The sequence below is a fragment of the Magallana gigas genome, chromosome 5, assembly GCF_963853765.1.
Source record: "Magallana gigas chromosome 5, xbMagGiga1.1, whole genome shotgun sequence".
Taxonomy (NCBI): Eukaryota; Metazoa; Mollusca; class Bivalvia; order Ostreida; family Ostreidae; genus Magallana; species Magallana gigas.
The window spans coordinates 47498717-47518111 of record NC_088857.1 but is presented as its reverse complement, the minus strand read 5'-3'; the positions used below and the strand labels follow the sequence as shown (position 1 = coordinate 47518111).

At 35.0% G+C, this 19395-nt stretch overlaps 2 protein-coding genes across 3 annotated transcripts; both read right to left on the bottom strand.

The window, feature by feature from the left end:
• Window positions 1-35: 35 nt before the first annotated feature.
• On the bottom strand, window positions 36-14498 carry LOC105332770 (YEATS domain-containing protein 2). 2 transcript variants are annotated; one of them, XM_020069128.3, is made up of 18 exons: window positions 14442-14498; window positions 12395-12504; window positions 12016-12113; window positions 11283-11372; window positions 10060-10212; window positions 9671-9777; window positions 9167-9328; window positions 8795-8906; window positions 8417-8461; window positions 5738-8070; window positions 5536-5612; window positions 5055-5134; window positions 3917-4052; window positions 3108-3278; window positions 2634-2749; window positions 2271-2345; window positions 1926-1990; window positions 36-862 (listed from the first exon to the last, which is right to left on the bottom strand). In XM_020069128.3, the coding sequence occupies exons 2-18, from the start codon at window positions 12486-12488 to the stop codon at window positions 754-756; spliced, it is 4023 nt and encodes a 1340-aa protein (XP_019924687.3). In that variant the 5' UTR covers window positions 12489-12504; window positions 14442-14498; the 3' UTR covers window positions 36-753. The 2 variants fall into 2 exon arrangements, with proteins under 2 accessions (XP_019924687.3, XP_034308792.2); XM_034452901.2 differs by having other exon boundaries at window positions 12395-12489; window positions 14442-14482.
• A 2632-nt stretch (window positions 14499-17130) lies between these two features.
• LOC105333383 (wnt inhibitory factor 1) lies at window positions 17131-18848 on the bottom strand. Its single transcript, XM_034452712.2, has 4 exons — window positions 18600-18848; window positions 18095-18217; window positions 17725-17820; window positions 17131-17522 (listed from the first exon to the last, which is right to left on the bottom strand). The coding sequence occupies exons 1-4, from the start codon at window positions 18799-18801 to the stop codon at window positions 17410-17412; spliced, it is 534 nt and encodes a 177-aa protein (XP_034308603.2). The 5' UTR covers window positions 18802-18848; the 3' UTR covers window positions 17131-17409.
• Window positions 18849-19395: the final 547 nt, after the last annotated feature.

The following is a 19395-nucleotide window of genomic DNA, read 5'->3' as shown; positions in this document are numbered from 1 at the left end:
AAAAGTAGTATTGTATCAAGGAATAATAATGCCTGTTCAGTTCTGATAAATTTTATTTACTACTTGGTGAAGTCAAATTTGATAACAATGTACATGTTTGATCAATAAACACATAAATATAAAATCTATATAAATACATGTAACAGTATTTCAATAGCTATTACAAAGTATTTTCTTTTATATTTCGATAATTCTAATCATCAACATATTTTTTGTGGTTTCATTTCAATAAAAAAGGTATTTTTTAACATCAAAAAAATTTCTGCTCCTGTAAATTTGGGCACTTTAACAATACTTATATATTACCTATTCAATAAGAATTTGTATCAAATTACAGGAAAACTTTCAAAAAATTATTTTTACTGCAAACAAAAGCAAAATCTTGTATATTACCTGTCCAACAGGAAATTAATTCATAATAATTCCTACAGTGTAATAATTCAATTTTTGCAAAAAATATTGACTTTTATAATACCGGTACATGTAATAAATACTAAGGTAAAAATCGGTATATAATGCTCATAGATGAATGTTTGCAAAGCAAAACGAATACCGGTAAATGTTTTCCTAATAATAAACCCGACTCCTTTTTCAAAACACTGCACAACAAAATGTGCTATATCTAGGTCAACCTTTCAAAAAATAAAGATTTCATAAACCATTCTTTGATCATGCTCAGCAATTTACACAGGTAACAACAGTTTTCTATAACCTCGATAACACAACGAGCGTACGTCACTGGCCTTTCCTGTGTCATCTGGTGACGTCCTTTATACCAAGACGTTTGTTCGTTAGGAAGTCGGCCTGTGGTAGTCTAGACAGGGCCCTATAAACATCCACCACCCCGATTCCATCTGGATACCTACAATACCAAGTTCTTAAATTAAAGGTACAACAACACTCTCACAAGAGAGATAACTCTCAGTGCAATTAGTAACCATCATCTTACTACACATTGTCAAGCTAAACATCCTCTATACACTTACGAAAAATATTCTACTGACTTTTAAAATCAAAATATCATTTATATATTTTCATAGTTATTACAGAAAAAAGATAATAATATAGATGGGTTTTCATTATCATCAGTTGATTTTATTTTTCATTCTGAGTAAACTTAATCCTTAATAGAGAGAGATATGATAAATTTTATTCCTTTTAATATCATTACTTATTAGGTTTGTTAATGACTGTCTACAGAAATATGTTGGGTTGTTTAAGTCAACAGAAGGAAAAGCCTCGTTTTCTATGTGGTTAACAATGCATCTTGCCTTCTGTGTACATGTACTTAATAATCCAACATATTTCTGTAGACCCTCAGTAACATTTTTGTAGAGGACCCAAAGTTTTTGAAGATTGATAAAATGAAGAAAGAAATAAAATGAAAAATGTTGTTATGGACATCTACATGTACTACTGACTATTAAACGACTCAAAAAATATAGAGACAATGATGTGTTTGATGATGAGTTTTATCCAATGAAATAGCCACATTTTAGTCTTTGGCAAAATTATATAATATAAACCCCATCACGATACTAATACTGTAACTTCAATTGTGTAAGTACAATGCATGTGATATTTAAGTTCCATTATATATCCTTAAATTGCAATTATCAAGAACATGTACTGTTTTAGAAATTTTACTTTCATTTATGTAAAGTAAATACAGAATATGGAACCTATTTTCATTTGTGTCAGTCATTTTTTTTTGATTAATAAAAAAACCAACAGCAAGCAATACTGGATATAATTTCTGGGTATTGCTGTTTTTGCGATGAGAAAGGGATTGTGAAATAAAACAAAAATTAGATCATTGCAGAAATTGGTATACGGTAGGTAAACAATATTTTTCCTTAGAACTTAACAAGGATCAGCCTCTCTTGACAGTGTCACACAGACAGGAGTTGGTGCTCTTGACTTACCTGCCCATGTTAACTTTGATGGAGAATGTCTCTGTCATTATGTCCTCCACGAAGCTCAGCATTGTCTGCCATAGACAGAACAAGAATAAATTAGCCTAGACATTGTGTCAAATTACTAATAAAGCATTTATTCCAAATTACAGTTGTTCAAAGAAAGAAGCACTCATATACTTAAATATCCTGCTAACACACATGCTAGTTCATTATATCTTACAAAATGTGATGCATCAAGAGTCCCACTGTCTATGATAATATGCAAAATACATTTACATGTACATTGGAATTTGCTTACACTTTATATACTTCCATGACCAAAGGATTCGAAATTAGATATTGATAACTTACCTTAAATATCATATCTTCTGAAACTGACCCATAGACATCATCCACCACAGGAGCAGGATCAAATTTAACTCCAATCTAAAATAGTTCCATACAGTTTATACACCATCTTATATTCTTCTGATGAAAAGTCAAATAAACATCAGTTATGCGTAAAACTTTAACTTTCTTTAGTGTGTAGAGAATTTCACAAAAATTAAAAGGATACACATATCTTAACTGCAATTTCGCTTTAAAATAATTACACAAAACTTAATTGCAGCTTTGCTATACAAATTCAATTTATGATGAGAATGAAATAATGGATAAACAAGTAAATTTAGCAAAGTAAATACTACAACCTGACCCCTTATTAATAAGATTTACCTTTTGAGTAAGATCATGCACAAACTGAGCTTCATCAGAGGGGGGAAGCATCACTGGGTTGTCAGGGGGCTCTTTCTCCACCTTGGGTTCCTCTTTGATTTTCCGAACGGGGGGTTCTGAAGTGAGAGATAAATATGCATCTGTTATGTTACAATCCCATAACAGCACTGATAAGTTGTTTGAGATTTATTTAGAATGTGTGTAAACCTGAAGGCATCATATAGAAAAAATTTACACTAAAATAAAAAAAAAAAAATGATCTGTTTCTCTGACACCTCTGCATCAATACATATATCATTTGTACGACAAGTAAAAAAAAACAACTGAAAGATTTTAATATATCTGATTTTCTTCATATTTCATTGAAAATATTGTTATGAAATGTCATTAAAAGATTTCATATCTAAAATTCCTTTCATTTACTAGATCTTGACCATAATTTGAGATGAGACAAGCATTAAATCCTGGCACTACCTGTGGACACTATATCCACCTCATCGTCGGAGCAGCTCTCTCTCTGTAACTTCCTGTTGATCTGATCCATCGCGGACACCGTGTCATAGCTGTCCGTGGCCGAAGAGAATCCACTTCCTGTCCGCATATCCTTCATCGGAAAATCTACCCCTGTCGGATGAAGTGTCTTCTCTGAAATCAAAGAATACCCAATTAAGGAGGCTGGGGGGTCAAAATATAATAAAATATAAAACCATCAGATTTATTTGAAAATTTTATATGCGATTTCTGAAGCTATCAACTACTATTTGATAAAGAAAAATTTCATATATTTTAATATAAGATTTCATCATTTCCCATCATCTTTATATGGAGCTCCTCTTTTAAAGGAGATCATTATTGTCTAAAATGGCAGCCACCCCCCAGCCCCCTTAAATAACTAATATAATGCACTAAAGAAATATCGTAATAACTGAATCTTATTTCTCTTCTGAAATGAATTTTTCATTCTGAGTTTGAATAAAATTTTTCCAACATTTTAACATTAGTTTCATTTTCATATTGAGCCAGGGGCTTTACTCTGTGCATGCACTACTTTGATCCAAGAATTAATGTGTCAATTTTCAATTTTCAATGAAACAATATCTGCAACAGTCATTTTATATAACTCCTACAGAAAAAAGCACTGGTCCACAACAATTAAAACCTGTGAGCAAACGTTAACATTTGATTGCAAGTCTCAAAACATTTATGACAAACATATAATGTTTAGTTTACAGTCTAATGTCTGATGATAACTTACGTATCATGATCAAGTATAATATACTTGCCGAGATAATGTGGACTATAAGCATGCAGACGGCTCCAGCAAACTATTTGCTTTACAGTCCACAACTGGTTCCCTTTAAACTGGTTTCCATTCAACAGATTCTTCAAATATTTCTGACATGCTGCTGCTCTTTGCCACTACAATTCAGAAACACGGTCAGTATGATGATGTCAGAGATAACACTGTCAGTATGACAATGTCAGTGATAATACTGTCAGTATGGCGATGTCTGGGATATCACTGTCAATATGACGATGTCTGGGATAACACTGTCAGTATAGATATGTCTGGGATAATACTGTCAGTATGACAATGCCAGTGATAACACTGTCAGTATGACAATGCCAGTGATAACACTGTCAGCATGACGATATCAGTGATAACACTGTTAATATGACAATGTCAGTGATAATACTGTCAGTATGACGATGTCAGTGATAACACTGTCAATATGACGATGTCTGGGATAACATTGTCAGTTTGGCGGTGTCTGGGATAACACTGTCAGTATGACGATGTCACTGTTAACACTGTCAGTATGACAATGCCAGTGATAATACTGTCAGTGATAATACTGTCAGTATGGCAATGTCTAGGATAACATTGTCAGTATGACGATGTCAGTGATAACACTGTCAGTATGACAATGTCAGTGATAACACTGTCAATATGATAATGTCAGTGATAAAACTGTCAGTATGACAATGTCAGTGATAACACTGTCAGTATGATGATGTCAGAGATAACAATGTCAGTATGACAATGTCAGTGATATCTTATCATTGTTGTTCTAACTAGTAATTTCAAGTCTCTCTGGGCTGCTTGAAGCACCTGTGCCAATGTTGAGCTACATTTTACAACTGATACTTTCAACCAGCTGATGAATGCAAACTATCAGTTTCAAAATCAATACACTCTTTTCCAATCTCCAGAGAGAAGAAGGTGCCACTATCCCAAAATTTGTACATTTCTATTTAAGAATAATTATTCTGTAATTAAAGATGAAGTTATCATACATTATATGTATCTATTGAACAAACTGTACAAGTAATTTATCTAGTATTGTTTTCAAGGGTAGCCTCAGTTTCTCTTTTGCCATGGAGAGAGTTACAAATAGATTAACTTATTGCTGTACTGACCTCAGAAGCTCTTCTCTTGCCAACATTCCAACCCAACCATTGCTCATTTGTGCGGGCACAATATGGATGCTGGTGAATATCTACAATATACAAGAAACAATAAGCTACATGCTGACTGCCTCTTTTAGAATAGAGATAATGTGTCTCTTCATCTTGAATTTCATTTGTCAGGAATACTAGTATTTAACATTTGATTTACATGTGTATAATTAAAAGGTCAATTATGGTCAAGATTGCTACTGTGCATTCTGTTTGATTCACGATATTTCTTCAAATAGATATGAATCGTACATATACCATGATAAAAGAAACAAACTACATAAGAATCATTATTATTCTATTCATGAAGTATAAAGTTACCTATTTAACATTGCTGTATAATACCAATAGTTACATCATTTGATAGTCACAGAGCATTCGTAAACCTTAAATAGAGTGGGACTATTTACGCCTCTGTTGCTGTAGACTGGGCCACACTTACTTGCTGTAGAAGACACAATGGGATGCCTCTTAATGGCAGCGCGAATCAAAGACTGAACATCAGGATAATTTTCAACTCTACAAAAAGACGACAACAAGATTAATTGTAACAAAGAACCCATCTGAACATGGTAACAGCACTTTAAAGCACAATATGTACAGTATTTTTTACAGTAAAAGAACAATTCAAATTAAGAACCTACCGCAGAGGATCCACAGCTTTAACAGGCCCCAGGTCTTCCTCCTGATACCTCGACAAGCCCAGCATCTTCTCCTCCGGAGGTGTCTTCTTCTTCCACTTGTGAATTCTTTTTTCATCCTTTGAGTCCACTCTGACAGGTACCCCAAGCTTTCTCTCCATGTAGGACATCCTGGCCGCTGCCCTCATTTTGGCCTCCTTCTCTGCTGCTTGTTTCTTCAGAGTCTCTATCAGTGCAGCATTGGATGGCACCTCCACCTTTTTGACAGGTTTACTAACCTTTGGAGGGTCAACAGATTTGTTCACGGTCCCTGAATCAGACACAGGTAACTGTAGAAGCAAAGTCTGGGTTCCAATCTTGGCTATCACAGTCTTCATAGGCTCCTTGCTTCCTGTAGCAAACCCTGAGAGACTATCTCCTGGTCTTACTGTTTGTTGCTTTGCAGTATTTGCAGGAGCAGTTGCAAGGGTTGTGGCAGAAGAGCTGGGTACAGAGGAATATCTGACAGAGGAAGAAAGCATCACAGTCTCAGTACACTGAGCTGACACACTGTGGTTGATTGTTCTAGACGGATGAGCATTTACAGGCACTTTGCTGATGTCCTGATTAACAAGAATGACTGAGTGCATAGTTTTTGACGGTGCTGAAATAGGAATAGCTTGAGGAAGCATGCCCACTGAAGTCTGCTGTACCTTGACACCCTGATCACCAGAGACAGAAGCATCTCCAGAGTTTTTTACTATTCTCATACCTCCATTGGAGTTGGAAGTATCCTTGGAAGAGACCACTGTTTTCTGAACTAAAATATTTTGGGAAGTGTTTTGACTTGCCAACACTTGTGCTGAAGTAGTGTTCACACCGGTCACCAAAGTCACTTGTTTGACTGCGTTTCTATGAGCAGCAGATATATCCCCTTTTAGTAAAGAGGCTAGCTGACAAGTCTTGCTAGGAATTTTGTTTTCCAAATTAGAGTCAGATTTTTGGATGAGAGTCACAGTTTCCATTTGTTTGGAGACTTTGCTTTTACCAGCTGGCTGCACAGATTTCAATCCTTGACTTGTCACCTTAAGCTGGTTCTGAGAAATCTGTCCCTGTAAATGAAGTTGTAACTGACTTGGCTGCTGCACTTCTTTTTCATTTTTGTCCAGCGTTTTGATCGGCTGGCCGGCTGTTAGTGCTGGCCTCGCTGGGCTGACCTCAGTTTTAATTAACAACACAGGACTAGGAAGTGATGAAGCTGGAGATATATTGCTTTTTGTCACTGGCACTGAAGACCGAATGAGAAGTGGAGAATTTTGCATGGGAGGTTTCTGAAACACTGCTTTTGCTCCTAAAGACAGCTGAGAGGTTGCATGACTCACAAGAATGGGCTGAACTGTTGTATTAGACGTTAGGGGTTTAGCAGGACTAGATGAGACAACTTTGGTGGGGTTTTCTGTTAGAATCACATTGCTTTGTTTCTGAGGAGTTGCCTTAGTAGGAGTTGTTTTGGGACTTGGAACAGTTCCCTTGGAAATTTGAGAATTAACTGATGGAATCGTTGTGGGAGTGCCTGGAACAGTTTTCAACAGATGATGAGGCACAAGAAATATATTTCCCTGGTTGTCTTTGCAGCGAATATACAAAGTCTGAGCAGGTGTGGCCAGTGACCCAGAAGGCAGCTGTGTGGGTGGTAGGGAAACCTGACCAACTGAAGGAGGCTGACCGCCTTGTGAAACAACACACTTCTGTGGAGATTTTGTGTTCTGAGAATTCACTTTGCCTGAATTAACAGGTATCACAGTACTTGAATTATCTTTCTGCATTCCTTTAACTGACTGCACAACCTGTGTCACTTTGCCTTGCGTGGCTTGGGAACTGTTTGCTAAAGAAGAAGGTGTGCTTTGAAGCAAAATTTTCTGCAGCTCTGAAGAATGCTTTGAGACAGTACCATCTGAACCACTAGAAGAACTGGTACCCTGACTCAATTTCTGCTTCAAGCCATTGATTGGGGTTCCAGTCTGTTCGCCCTCTGCTGCTCCTGTCTTATTTATGCTGCGAGAGGTCAAGGATCCTAGAGTTCCTAAGGTCAAGGTCATATTGGATTGTTTATTATTTGGGGAAAATTTGGAGACATCTGTTGAGTCACTCTGAGATGTACTGAGATTCTTATTTGGTGTCCTTGAATTTGTTGACTTTGGTGATAATTTTTCCTGCTTGATTTCTTTTTTTATTGGAGACATAAATTCTGGTATTGTTATGTTTGTCTCCATGTCTATCTGGTTGACAGGTGGTCCATTGAAAGTTTTCACCACTGGCTTTACTTCAATTTCTTTCTCCAATTCAACATCTATCACCTGAAAAAAACCCAACAATCTTCGTGTTACATAACATGAATCAATCATAGTTTCATAATTCTATCCTCTTTTCAGATGTTTAGAATTTGGTAGAGATTAACATGGTAGTTTCAGTAAAGAGGCTTTGATGAGCAAATCAATAATGAACTGCACTCAACAATGGACAAATATATGGCCACCAAAGTGACTCAGGTTACTTTAAAGGCAATTACATTCAAATTCATGTAAAACGTTGTTTATAAGATAGATGCATCTAGTGAATTGACAGTATTTATCAACGATAGGCTACATGAACACTGAATTAACTATGTAAGAATTCACTGCATATTTTCTCCTATAGTATTACCGTTTCAGATCCTAGTGTCTGTAGACCTGTGTACGTTCTGTCAAGCTGAAGAACATAAACAAAACTCAAATTAAACTAAAAAATTTTAAAGAGAGATTCATCATTTCATCTTTAATTAATCAGAAAAATGTCTTGATAATTTTATAACTTTGCGCGAGTACATTAAATTCTTAATTGAATAGAAAGAATTAATATCAGTGTAAAATTGAGAGAAGCATTCCTCAGGGACTTCAAAATCTCACTTTAATTTTTTTCTAAAATATGTGAACTTTATGAAATAACATCAAAACCTTTGGTGCTCCTGATTATATACTCTTGCACTTTGATGAAAAATGGTAGAATTGTGGAATTAAAATAAGACGTCTACAGTTAAGTCACCTTCAGTTGGTGGATAACGTCCACTTTCTTGTTCCTCGAGTCCTTGAAGTACAGCTGAACTCGAACAGGGAATTCCCCCCACCCACGCCTGGTCAGGTGGAAAGGGGCTTGCCTGTAAAATCAAGGTGGGACAATAAAGACATCCTGTGTAGTTACTAAATTGTGTGGATGCCAATTTTCACTAACTGACAATGTCAATATGAAAGGCCAGCTCATTATAAATAATACAAATTTTAATAAGGACTTCATAACTGTTAAACCAAGAAAAAAAGGTAATATAAAGTGAATAAATGTAAGCTTATACATGTATATGAACTTCTATATAATATTTCAACAGGATTTAATAATGGAACAATAAACGTCAAAACTTACGAAACTTCCACCAAGTCGTTGGGCCTGTAACTTGGGTGTAAGAAGAACCAGACTTTCTTCACAAAGTGGTCAACATTAGGTTCCCCTTTGGGACCCCGGACATAGACCATCCATTTGTGTGTAGACTGGTCATTTTCATCTCTTCTGTCTACTGGGATGTACCTGAGAAATCAATGTTCAAACCCAGTCAAAAAAAACATACAATGCTGCATTGGAAACTAAAAGCAGGATAAAGTACCCCGGTATTATAAATGTTATAAACTAGCTTTTATAAGCAGCTGAATTTAGCTCAAACTTTAATTTGTGAATCACTGATGTTGAGGTTCTTTGTTTGCACAAGTTCCCCTATTAGGACTTTAATACATTTATGTATATTGCATTTACATTCAGTGGTTAGCAACATTAACCAGTAAGTAAACGTACTTTCAACATCAAAAACACTTCTCTTGCACCTACATAGGAATGGTTTACAATAACTTTCAAACAGATGTTTCAAGAACTAACTTTGAAACATTTCCAATAACTATCCTCTTTTTAACTTTAAATCGATCTGATCGACTTGTTATTTCATTGAAAGATGGCTCCTCTTTGATAAAACTGGTTTCTTTTGTCTGAAAGAGAAGTAAAATAGTATCAAACAGTGTATATATATTTCACACAAAATGTACACGAAAATATATCTTTTGGTTCATTTGTCCATCCATCCATTAAATTTTCATGATGAAGGTTTATATATTAATGGGTGCTACAGATTCTTTTCTTTCGTCCATAGAGCACAATGAAATGTGAAATAGACACTAGACTCTGCCTTCTTACATTTTTTTAATTGTTAAAATCATGACACCTTTCATATGTTACAATTTTAAAATGACTTTTTTGGTTCACATCTGTACCTCTTTTTCTTCCAATGGCTCCTGTTTCATCATCAGTCTCTCTGTGGCGTCGATTTCCGTCTTTGGTTCCACTTTGATGATGGTATTGAGGGGGCGTTTACCCAGCGTGTCGCGGACCGTGGGGTGAATGGGAACAGCTTGCTGAGACTCACCCTGTTATTTCACAGTGAAAATCAATGCATCAATTTCTCTTTCCATTAAATATGGACAGCCCAATTTTCAAACTCAATGGTAAATCACATAGCTGTTAAATGACAACATAAAAACTTTTGTGATGATAAACAGTAAAACATGCTTTTAACCAAGTGCCAGGGACCGGCAATTTTGCTTCATTATAAGCGTATTTCGTGATATCTGTCAATTTTACAACATGTAATAAATTCATGCATGGGGAATGAAAATCCCTTCGATGTAAGCGTCAATTCATTATAAGCCTGTTCGCTGTATCTTTTTAATTTTAATAAACAAAGTGCCGGATTGAATTTTTGTCATCCACACAAAAATTTGGCTTTTAATATCTAAGCTCTATTCACTAAGATCCTGCTCGTAGAACACAGTGCGCAAAACTAACCGCTGGTCATTTAGATGAAGATGTCAGAGGAAAAGAGATCGACACATGGGAGAAAGCGATCTTTAACAGATTCAGCCAGAAAACGACACAGGAGTCTGGTTGTTTTGAAATATATCCATGTTCTACTGTATTATGCTGTCATTTTAAATTCTCAATGTCAGTGGAATTACCAGTATGATGTCATAGTCCACTGGTTCGTTCTAGACAATTAATATGGAATTTTTAATCTCTAGATTTTAGAAAAATCAACATTTCTTGCAGAGGTGAAGGTATTGGTTATATCAAATAATTATTCTAGTAAAAACACATTGTTAAGACCTTTTTTTTTTTATCAAGCTAAGGGTTCTCAAGATCATAGAGCATGATCACAAAATGAACATATATGCAATGACACCCTTCCTATTCAAAAATGGTCATAATCATAAACAATCTTAGATTTAATGAATTCATTACATGAACCTTTAAAGAACTTTTGACTACTAAATTGTAAGACATAATTGAACTACAAAGTTTGTAAAACAAAGAGATAATGAATAGCTAGACTTCTGGAATATAAATACTTATTTTGAACAAAATTTAGACACTTGACTTCATTTTATAATAAGATACACAGGTATGGTTAATGCAACATAAATCAATTTGACGTACATACCTTTACAAATTTTTGTTGGCTTGCTCCATAGTAATTGGCAATAATACAGGCCCGTAGTCTGTCGGCCATCATCTGGCTATGTCTCAGGCTCTGAAAGGTGTCGAAAAAACAATTCTAAGCAATTCATAAAAAAAAACATGTCTGAACAAAAATCAGTACATAGTGTGAATCTTGCATGATGATTTTTTAATTTCATTATTTGTAAAAACTTAAGTTGGTCACTTTTATTTGTTGTATGTGTCTAAAAAGAGACAATTTGGTTTTTGATTGAGGAAACCATATCAGCTAACAAGTCCTCAAGAGTTTTTTTCCTTTTAAAAATAAGTTTGAAACAGACAACAAGCATACAATATCAGACAGTAAATACTATTTTAGAAAATGTTTTGGATACACTTACCACAGTGTTGAGACTATGCAGTTCTTAGAAAGTCAGTATCTTAAACTTTATCTTACACATGGCGGCAACAAGAAGACTCAGGTAGCTAAATTATTTACTATAGATTCCTAATTTAATGCAGATAATTAAAATATGTAGTTAATCTCGCGAATTTTTCAATCTAACTTTTATTTCTTGGACAGATGTAAACAACATAAAACTATTAGAAAATTTAGGCATTCGCTATTTTATGTTCTCGCAATTTGATAGAAAACGACTGAATCGTGGAATTAAGTACACACGTAAAATAAGGAATCTACAGTATTTACAGTACAAATCCCTAGGTACTGCTCTCACCTGGTCAATACAGTCCAATTCCTTCTCTTTGTTCTTAAACTCTTGGTGGAATTGTTTCCTAACTATCATCTCAATTTTCTTCCTGGTAGACTCCTTGGCTGTAGTTCAGTTATGTTCAAATTATTATAAGAATTTTAGGAGAAAATACTAGTTTAAAAGTGGATAAAAAATATAGCTTGTGAATCCATTATCCATTCATGCTATACTTAATATTATGACATTTCCATTTACAATAGTGAATAATCAAATATTCATTACAATAATTCCAAAATAGATTAAAAAAGGATCTGCTGCTAATTGCAACAATAATTTTTTTCAAGACAATCATGTTGAAAAATATTTTGGTGTCAATCAAAGAAGTGCAGTCCTATATGCATACCATCCTCTTCTAGAACTTTTTGCCTCTTAGTCTGGGCCTTTGTTACATCTTCATAATCAGGGTCTATATCTATGTGACTTCTTTTTGTGGCCATTCTAAGATTACAAAACCTACATAGAAAAAATTGAATACATTTGCATTCATAAATTCAGTTTGCTACGAATGTGAACAATCTTAGCCAGTGAGTTTCTCCGTCATGACAACATTAAACATTTGTAGGCAGTGTCAAATACCCAGTAGCACAGTTAACTAAGTCAGGACAATATTGACATAACAGCAAAGAAGAAAAACTGGTCAGTATCTGGGTTATTGTTATTTGCATCACTGTTTTCTTTTATTGAAAACCAACGATTTTGCCCATGGTCAGTGAGCTAGTAAGAGTGGTTGTGATTTTCTTTTTTTTTTATGAAGACTTTTGGCTTGCATCACAGGCACTTTTTTGCAACAGATGTTTGCCTCAATGCTAAAAAATATTTAAATAACACATGGTATCTAACTCTAAATTTCATGGAGAACTGTCATATTTAATATTGTGGTCATGAAACACAACAAAAATTGTTTACTTCACTTCTCTTTTATGATGCTTGATTTACATAATCTATTCATTCAAGGGAGGCTTACGTTCAGGCTGCCTGAGAGGAGTATATTATGTCTGCTGGTGTAAAATGACTTTTTAAGTCAGTGAGCAATGTTTGAATGCTGTTTACACAGATAGGCGGTAACAAAAGCAGTAATGTCTTTTAATTTATTTTGTAGATAAATTCACAGAAGAAAATGGTTGTAAACATGAAGTTTGGAATTAGATACCTTGTATGCTTTATTACATACAGTGTATTACTTTATTTGGGATAACTTTTATTATAGAAACAAGCACATGCTGTGTGTTGAATGATGATTCCAATCCAACATGATCATTAGAATTCCTTACAAAAAATAATACACCATAGATCTTAATAATTTAAGTCAATGCAAATCCATGCATCTGTCACTTGTTCAAAACCAAACACCATGCACCTATAGCACTTGTTAAAAAGGATGAAGACAATCACTAGATTAAACTACATAGCTGGATTAATCTACATAGCTTTATGTACCTACCTGAAATAGGTTTATTTAGTAGCTACCTTTATGCAATGTTGCATTTTATGTAAAACCGACAAAAGTCCACAAGGAACTGTCAACTTATATTTGTACTGTGTAGTTTTATAAAAGTAACCCACAGCCAAACTACTTATAACATTGCTTCTTTTGAACAATTTGAAGGAAAACATGCATTTTTATTGATTGAGTAACTGTATGACACCTTGGGTGCAATACGGCATGGAAAAGTGTTATTACTTAAATTCACACTGTGCTGAATTATTACCAATCAATCATCATGTTAACCAGAACTGTTCTTCTTTGAAATTCCATTCGAGAAGTAGCTTTTTGGAAACACATAAACAGCTATACATAGCCCCAAAACTTTCAGAACTTTGATTGCATTTGCACAAAGCGCAACATTTTAAGAGTGATTTTTATATGAATTGTTTTCAGATCAGTTCCATGTTGAAAATCATTGCTGCACCTGAGTGTGGCTTTAAGTACAAATGCCCACTTAAGATAAAAGTATGATTGAGTAGCTAAATAAACCTATCTTAGGTAAGTAAATAAAGTTATGTAGGTAAATGAAGCTATGTAGGTAAATATATACTAATATAGTGATTGTACTGGACCTGTAAACAGCCAAACTCACACACTTTTCACATTACCAATCGGCTCATTGTTTTAATTATTAAATATCAGTTACTATAGACATGTATTTATTGTGCATTTGATTTAATTACTTAATTTTTGAAGCAGAAATAAACGTATTCCTTCTGTTTGTGGCTCTATAATAGTATCAGGTAACGTTACTTGTCAATATTGGTTCGATTTAAAGTGCTTTTAGTTCACCCTGAACTGAAATCCAGTATTTGCGAAAAGTTAAACATGATTAATTACATCACTTCGACAAACAGTTGCATCAACTCATTGCATTTCTTAACAGAAACAGCAATATTCTCACGTTTATCATTTCTTTTTCATGGAGGCCGCCATCTTGCTCTGCGGTATGGCAAAGTCCGAAACAGAAACAGCATGGAATGTTATTTTCCGCGAACATTGCAAAGTATGTCGTTTTGAAATTTCAAAGTGCTTTAATCATTTATCTAATATAAATTAGGTGATTTATTTTCCCACGAATTTATTTTCTGGATTTTTTTTTTATTGTAATGAACATGCAACTGTAATCATTTTTCAATGAACTGGCCATCTCCGCGGGAAAAATAGAAGGGTGGATCCAAGATACCAAGATTGGGGCACGCTCCTCAACTTATCAAGGCGACTATAAAAACACTTCATAGGCGTCGGAACCGTAGCCCCCCACTTTTTTTGCAAAGTTAGACCTAACCATTAGGTACAAAGCATCATAGAGGGTTCAGCCCCCCCTCCCACTTTTTCTCGCAGCAAACATAATTGATCCTAAATTTACCTTGAAAAGATTGAAATATTGAGAAGTTGGAGTCATAGGTATACTATCCCCCCCCCCCCCCTGGATTATATATATAATTAGGTATTTCATGATTCGGGAAAAAAGAAATTTTGGTAGGTAAAATTTTTTTACTCCCCCCCCCCCCTGGATTGGGATTTTCATGATTTTGGGAATAGTTTTTTTGGTTTTGCTTATCAAGATTTCTGAGGATTAGTCTAGCCCCCCACTTTCAATTTGCTTCCGACGCCACTGCACTTTGTTGTGATTATAAAGATAAAACTGTGAAACTGTGTTAAAGATATTTTTGTGAATTGGGCGTGTAGTGTCTATCACAATTAATACGTAAACTACCTTTCCATAAGCCTGTTTAAAAGGCGCTACAATGTATACTATATGACGGTATACTCTACAGTTGACCGTGGCTTCTATGGTTTATATATTTACGCGGATAGTTAATCCCATATGGGGCAAGAGCAGAGATTTAATGGCCACACAAAGGCACGTAGCATCAGGCGGGGGCCGGGGGGGGGGGGCTGCCCGCACCAAACAATTTTTTTTAATGTACATAGTAAAAATTGAATTATCATGAAGTTGGCCCCCCCACTTTTTTGGGAGTATGTAAAAAATTGGATTAGAAATGAGAGAATTCGAAGTTAAAAGTTCCTCGCCAGCCCCCCCCCCCCCCCCCCCCCGGATTAGGATTTTGAAGACATTTCCCTCCTATTTTTTTTTTTGGCTTGTCAAGATTTTTTGGATGAGTATGCCCCCCCCCCCCCCCCACACACACACTTTCAAAATCGATGCTACGTGCCTGGCCACACACACGTACACGTATAAACCATTTTAAGTCAATTACAAACTATGTAACTTATAATTTCGCCTTTCATAAAGGTTCTTAGCCAATGACAGTCCTGAGCAAATCCAGAAAGTTACAGGGGGCTCCAGGGGGTTTGGGGGTCCAGGGGGCAAAACTCCCGGTAGCTTAAGGATTCTAGAGATTTTGTAGAGTAAAAAGAGTATTTCTTTTCGTGATTATACTTAAAAGTAATAAAATTATTTACAATTTTTAAAGATTTGAGGATTAAAGAGACCTGCAGTAATCCCATCAAAACCCTCTGCCTTGCAGATATATATAAATTATTTCCTTTAATTTTTTTTTTTACGAATGACTGAACATTATTCAGTGACGGTGTAAATGGATTTAATAAAAAAAAGATAAAACTGCCAGCTTATATTATGATAAATATGGAAGAATAGTTAAAAACACTATAGCTGGTATATCCAATACTAGTAATACTTAAAGGTGGACGAATGGTCACATTTGAACTATAATAGCGTAACTAAAATAGGGCTTTTATGCATTCTATTCGTTATAAATTACAGCATTGAAATCACGGATTTTCTTCATATTAAAGTTTTGAAATCAGTCGACTGTAGAGAAATCCCCCGGGTTTCCAAAAAGCTGATAATTATAAAACTCGCAAGTTATCATTTTTATGCCAGAAGGAGTATGCTTTAACTTTGTTTTGACAATTTTGGGGGAAGGGGGGCGGGTACCCCCCCCCCCCTTGAATTCGCCACTGAAGGGATCATATGCTTTACGAGTTATACCACTTCTAACTTTGAATAAAGTAACTTTATTCTGGTTTTTATACCTGTTCATGTATATCAACTACAATACAAACAGGCTTGTATAAATTTATGCAATTTAAGCCTGTTTTTTTCTCTCTTTCATTTATTTCACAAGCTAAGCATTCACACTATTAAGAATACTCTTCAGTCCCATAATTTTGTGTAAACATTTCATTTTGATATCTCATGACTGAGGAAGAGGAATGTTTTATTGTCTAAATAAACTGGAATTTTTTTTTTTCAATTATTATGTATAATTTATGAATAGTTTTCTTGAGCATTTTAAATAAGTGACCATAAGTTAAAGCTCGAAGTATTTATTACATCAGAAAATTCAACGTAAAGTAAGCAAAAGCTCGGGTCTAGATTTTGCTTACAAATCATTTACACTAAAAATACCATACTTTAACGCAATAAATCATGATAAACAATATACATGTAAACTGAATCAAAAGGATCATAAATAGTTTCTTTTAAAAAAAGAAACCAAGATTTGAAAAAAAAAATGAAACCACAAAAATACGTAAACGATAACAATGCTTAAAAAAAAAATTAACATTATAAATACGGGAATAAAATTTGATTTTTTTAAACTCATATCGTGTTCAAGTTCCATTAACTAAATTACATTAGTATGCTTTCATATCAGTTTCACACGTTTCAAAATGATTCTATTTTATATATTTCTGTGACCTAATTGTAATCCATTCCTGATCCCAGTAGAAAAAAATGAAAATAAATAAATAAATAACCCGAACAATGTTGTAATTCAATATAAAAAAGTTCACATCATGAATTCATATATAACAAAATACAACGTTTTAGATATTTTATTTCACAGTTACATGCATGATACTGGCAAGTTTTCGTATTAGCCCGAGGACACAGCGCTGGCAAAAGCTGCGGGAACAAGGAGTATCAGGGGAAGCGCAGCGGCTCCCAGCAACAAGTACAAGTTCCCTCTAGGCTTCATTGGGGTTTTAACTGCAAAGTAAGGCAAATGGATGTCAAGCAAGAGAGACATCTTTCGTTTTATTTTTAAGCATTCCAACTTTTATAATTAGGCGGATCTATCAAAAATATATCATTGGTAGATCAATGATCTTTCCAATACTTATGTAGAAAATATGCTGTTTTATTTTTTATTGGTAAGGAACTAAGTAAAATTTTAACATAAAAAAATTACCATCGCAATATTTTCCTTCAAATTCCGGAAAACACACACATTTGCCACCCTCGCAGTTGCCATGAAAACCACATTGTAAGCTGGATTTGCAATCACCTGAGCAATTAAAATTAAGACACAAATGTATCAGAATCTGTATTCGACAGCACGCGATAGATTAGAACGGTGCAAATACGAATTATCAGGCACGTAGCATCGTTTTTGAAAGTGGGGGGGGGGGGGCAGACTCATCCAAAAAATCTTGACAAGCAAAAAAAAAAATGTAAATTTTTAAAAATTTGTTACTGCGAGAAAAAGTGGGGGGGGGGGGGGGCATGCCCCCCCCCCCCCGGCCCCCCTGATGCTACGTGCCTGATTATATTTACGTTACCACGACATTCTGGTGGTCCAAATGTATTCTCTGGGCATGTACATTCTCCGTACCCCTGTGGTGTGAGGATACACTGGGTGTTTCCCTCGCACTGATTGGTCCTTCCCAATTCATCACAGTTGCCTGTAAGATTAATGATTATCTGTTATAAATCATTTGTCATGCCCCGAGCTCTTATGAGGAATTAAACTTGTTTCACCGCTTTCTATATAAGGTAATCGAGGTCCCATTTTTATCCTGCGTAATGTTTGTATTTTTCTATAAAGACGAATAACGCTAATCAATAATTAGTTATCAATCAGATGATGTAAATTAGTACCAATACCTTCTTTAAAAACAAAAACCAAACTACCAATTAACAGATTACGTGTATGTTAATCATTATAATGACATTATTATACACATTTGTCAACATCTCTCTCTCTCTCTCTCTCTCTGTTATGTTTGTCCTTCTGTCTGTTGGTCCGTCCGTCTGTTTGTTAGTCTTTTTACTTGATATACTCACCCAGACATCCGTCGCTCCGAGCTGTAGTAAGAGGGAGAAAGTCGTAGAACCCGGTCTCACACTCACAATAGTCGTTATTATTACAAAAGGCATTAGCGCCACAGTCAGAATCTCTTCGACAATTACCGCCACCTGATCTCGTTTCTCTAATTAAACTGAAACATATTAAAAAGAAAACCAAGTGACGGCTTACACCTTTCATGATCAACGCTTTCTGCTGTGTACCCGCATCATTACCTTGTGGGTTATTTATGTACGACGGCGTTAGCGCGGCATGATAATTTGTCTGGGTGTGTCATAGGACCGACGCCATCCATGGCCAGTTCTTATATTAATATTCATACTGATGTTTTTTTGTAAGAAATATATGTGTATCGTAGCTGTAAAGCCATCTCAGTCTGGGATATGAAACATACATGGAACAGCCATATTTACATGTTATTTAGTACGCTCCCGCAGCTAAAAATATGATGCCAGAAACCTTGTAGAGAAAACTCTTTTTAATAAAGGAGTAGATATAATATTATAACTATATGCTGTCATTAGACAGTAATACCCTCACTAATTAAGTGTTTGCCCCTTAATAACACTGTTTTGTACCAGTTTAATCAATAATGAAGGCCATATGCAAGCTCCGGTATGGTGGTATATCTCGATCTGCCCTTGTGTGCAAGTTATTTTTCTATCAAATATGTTGACATGCAAGATAAATATGTTGACATGCAAGATAGTTATGTCAACATGAAACATAACTATGTTGACATGCAAGAAAATTGCAATCAAATGAGAATTATAA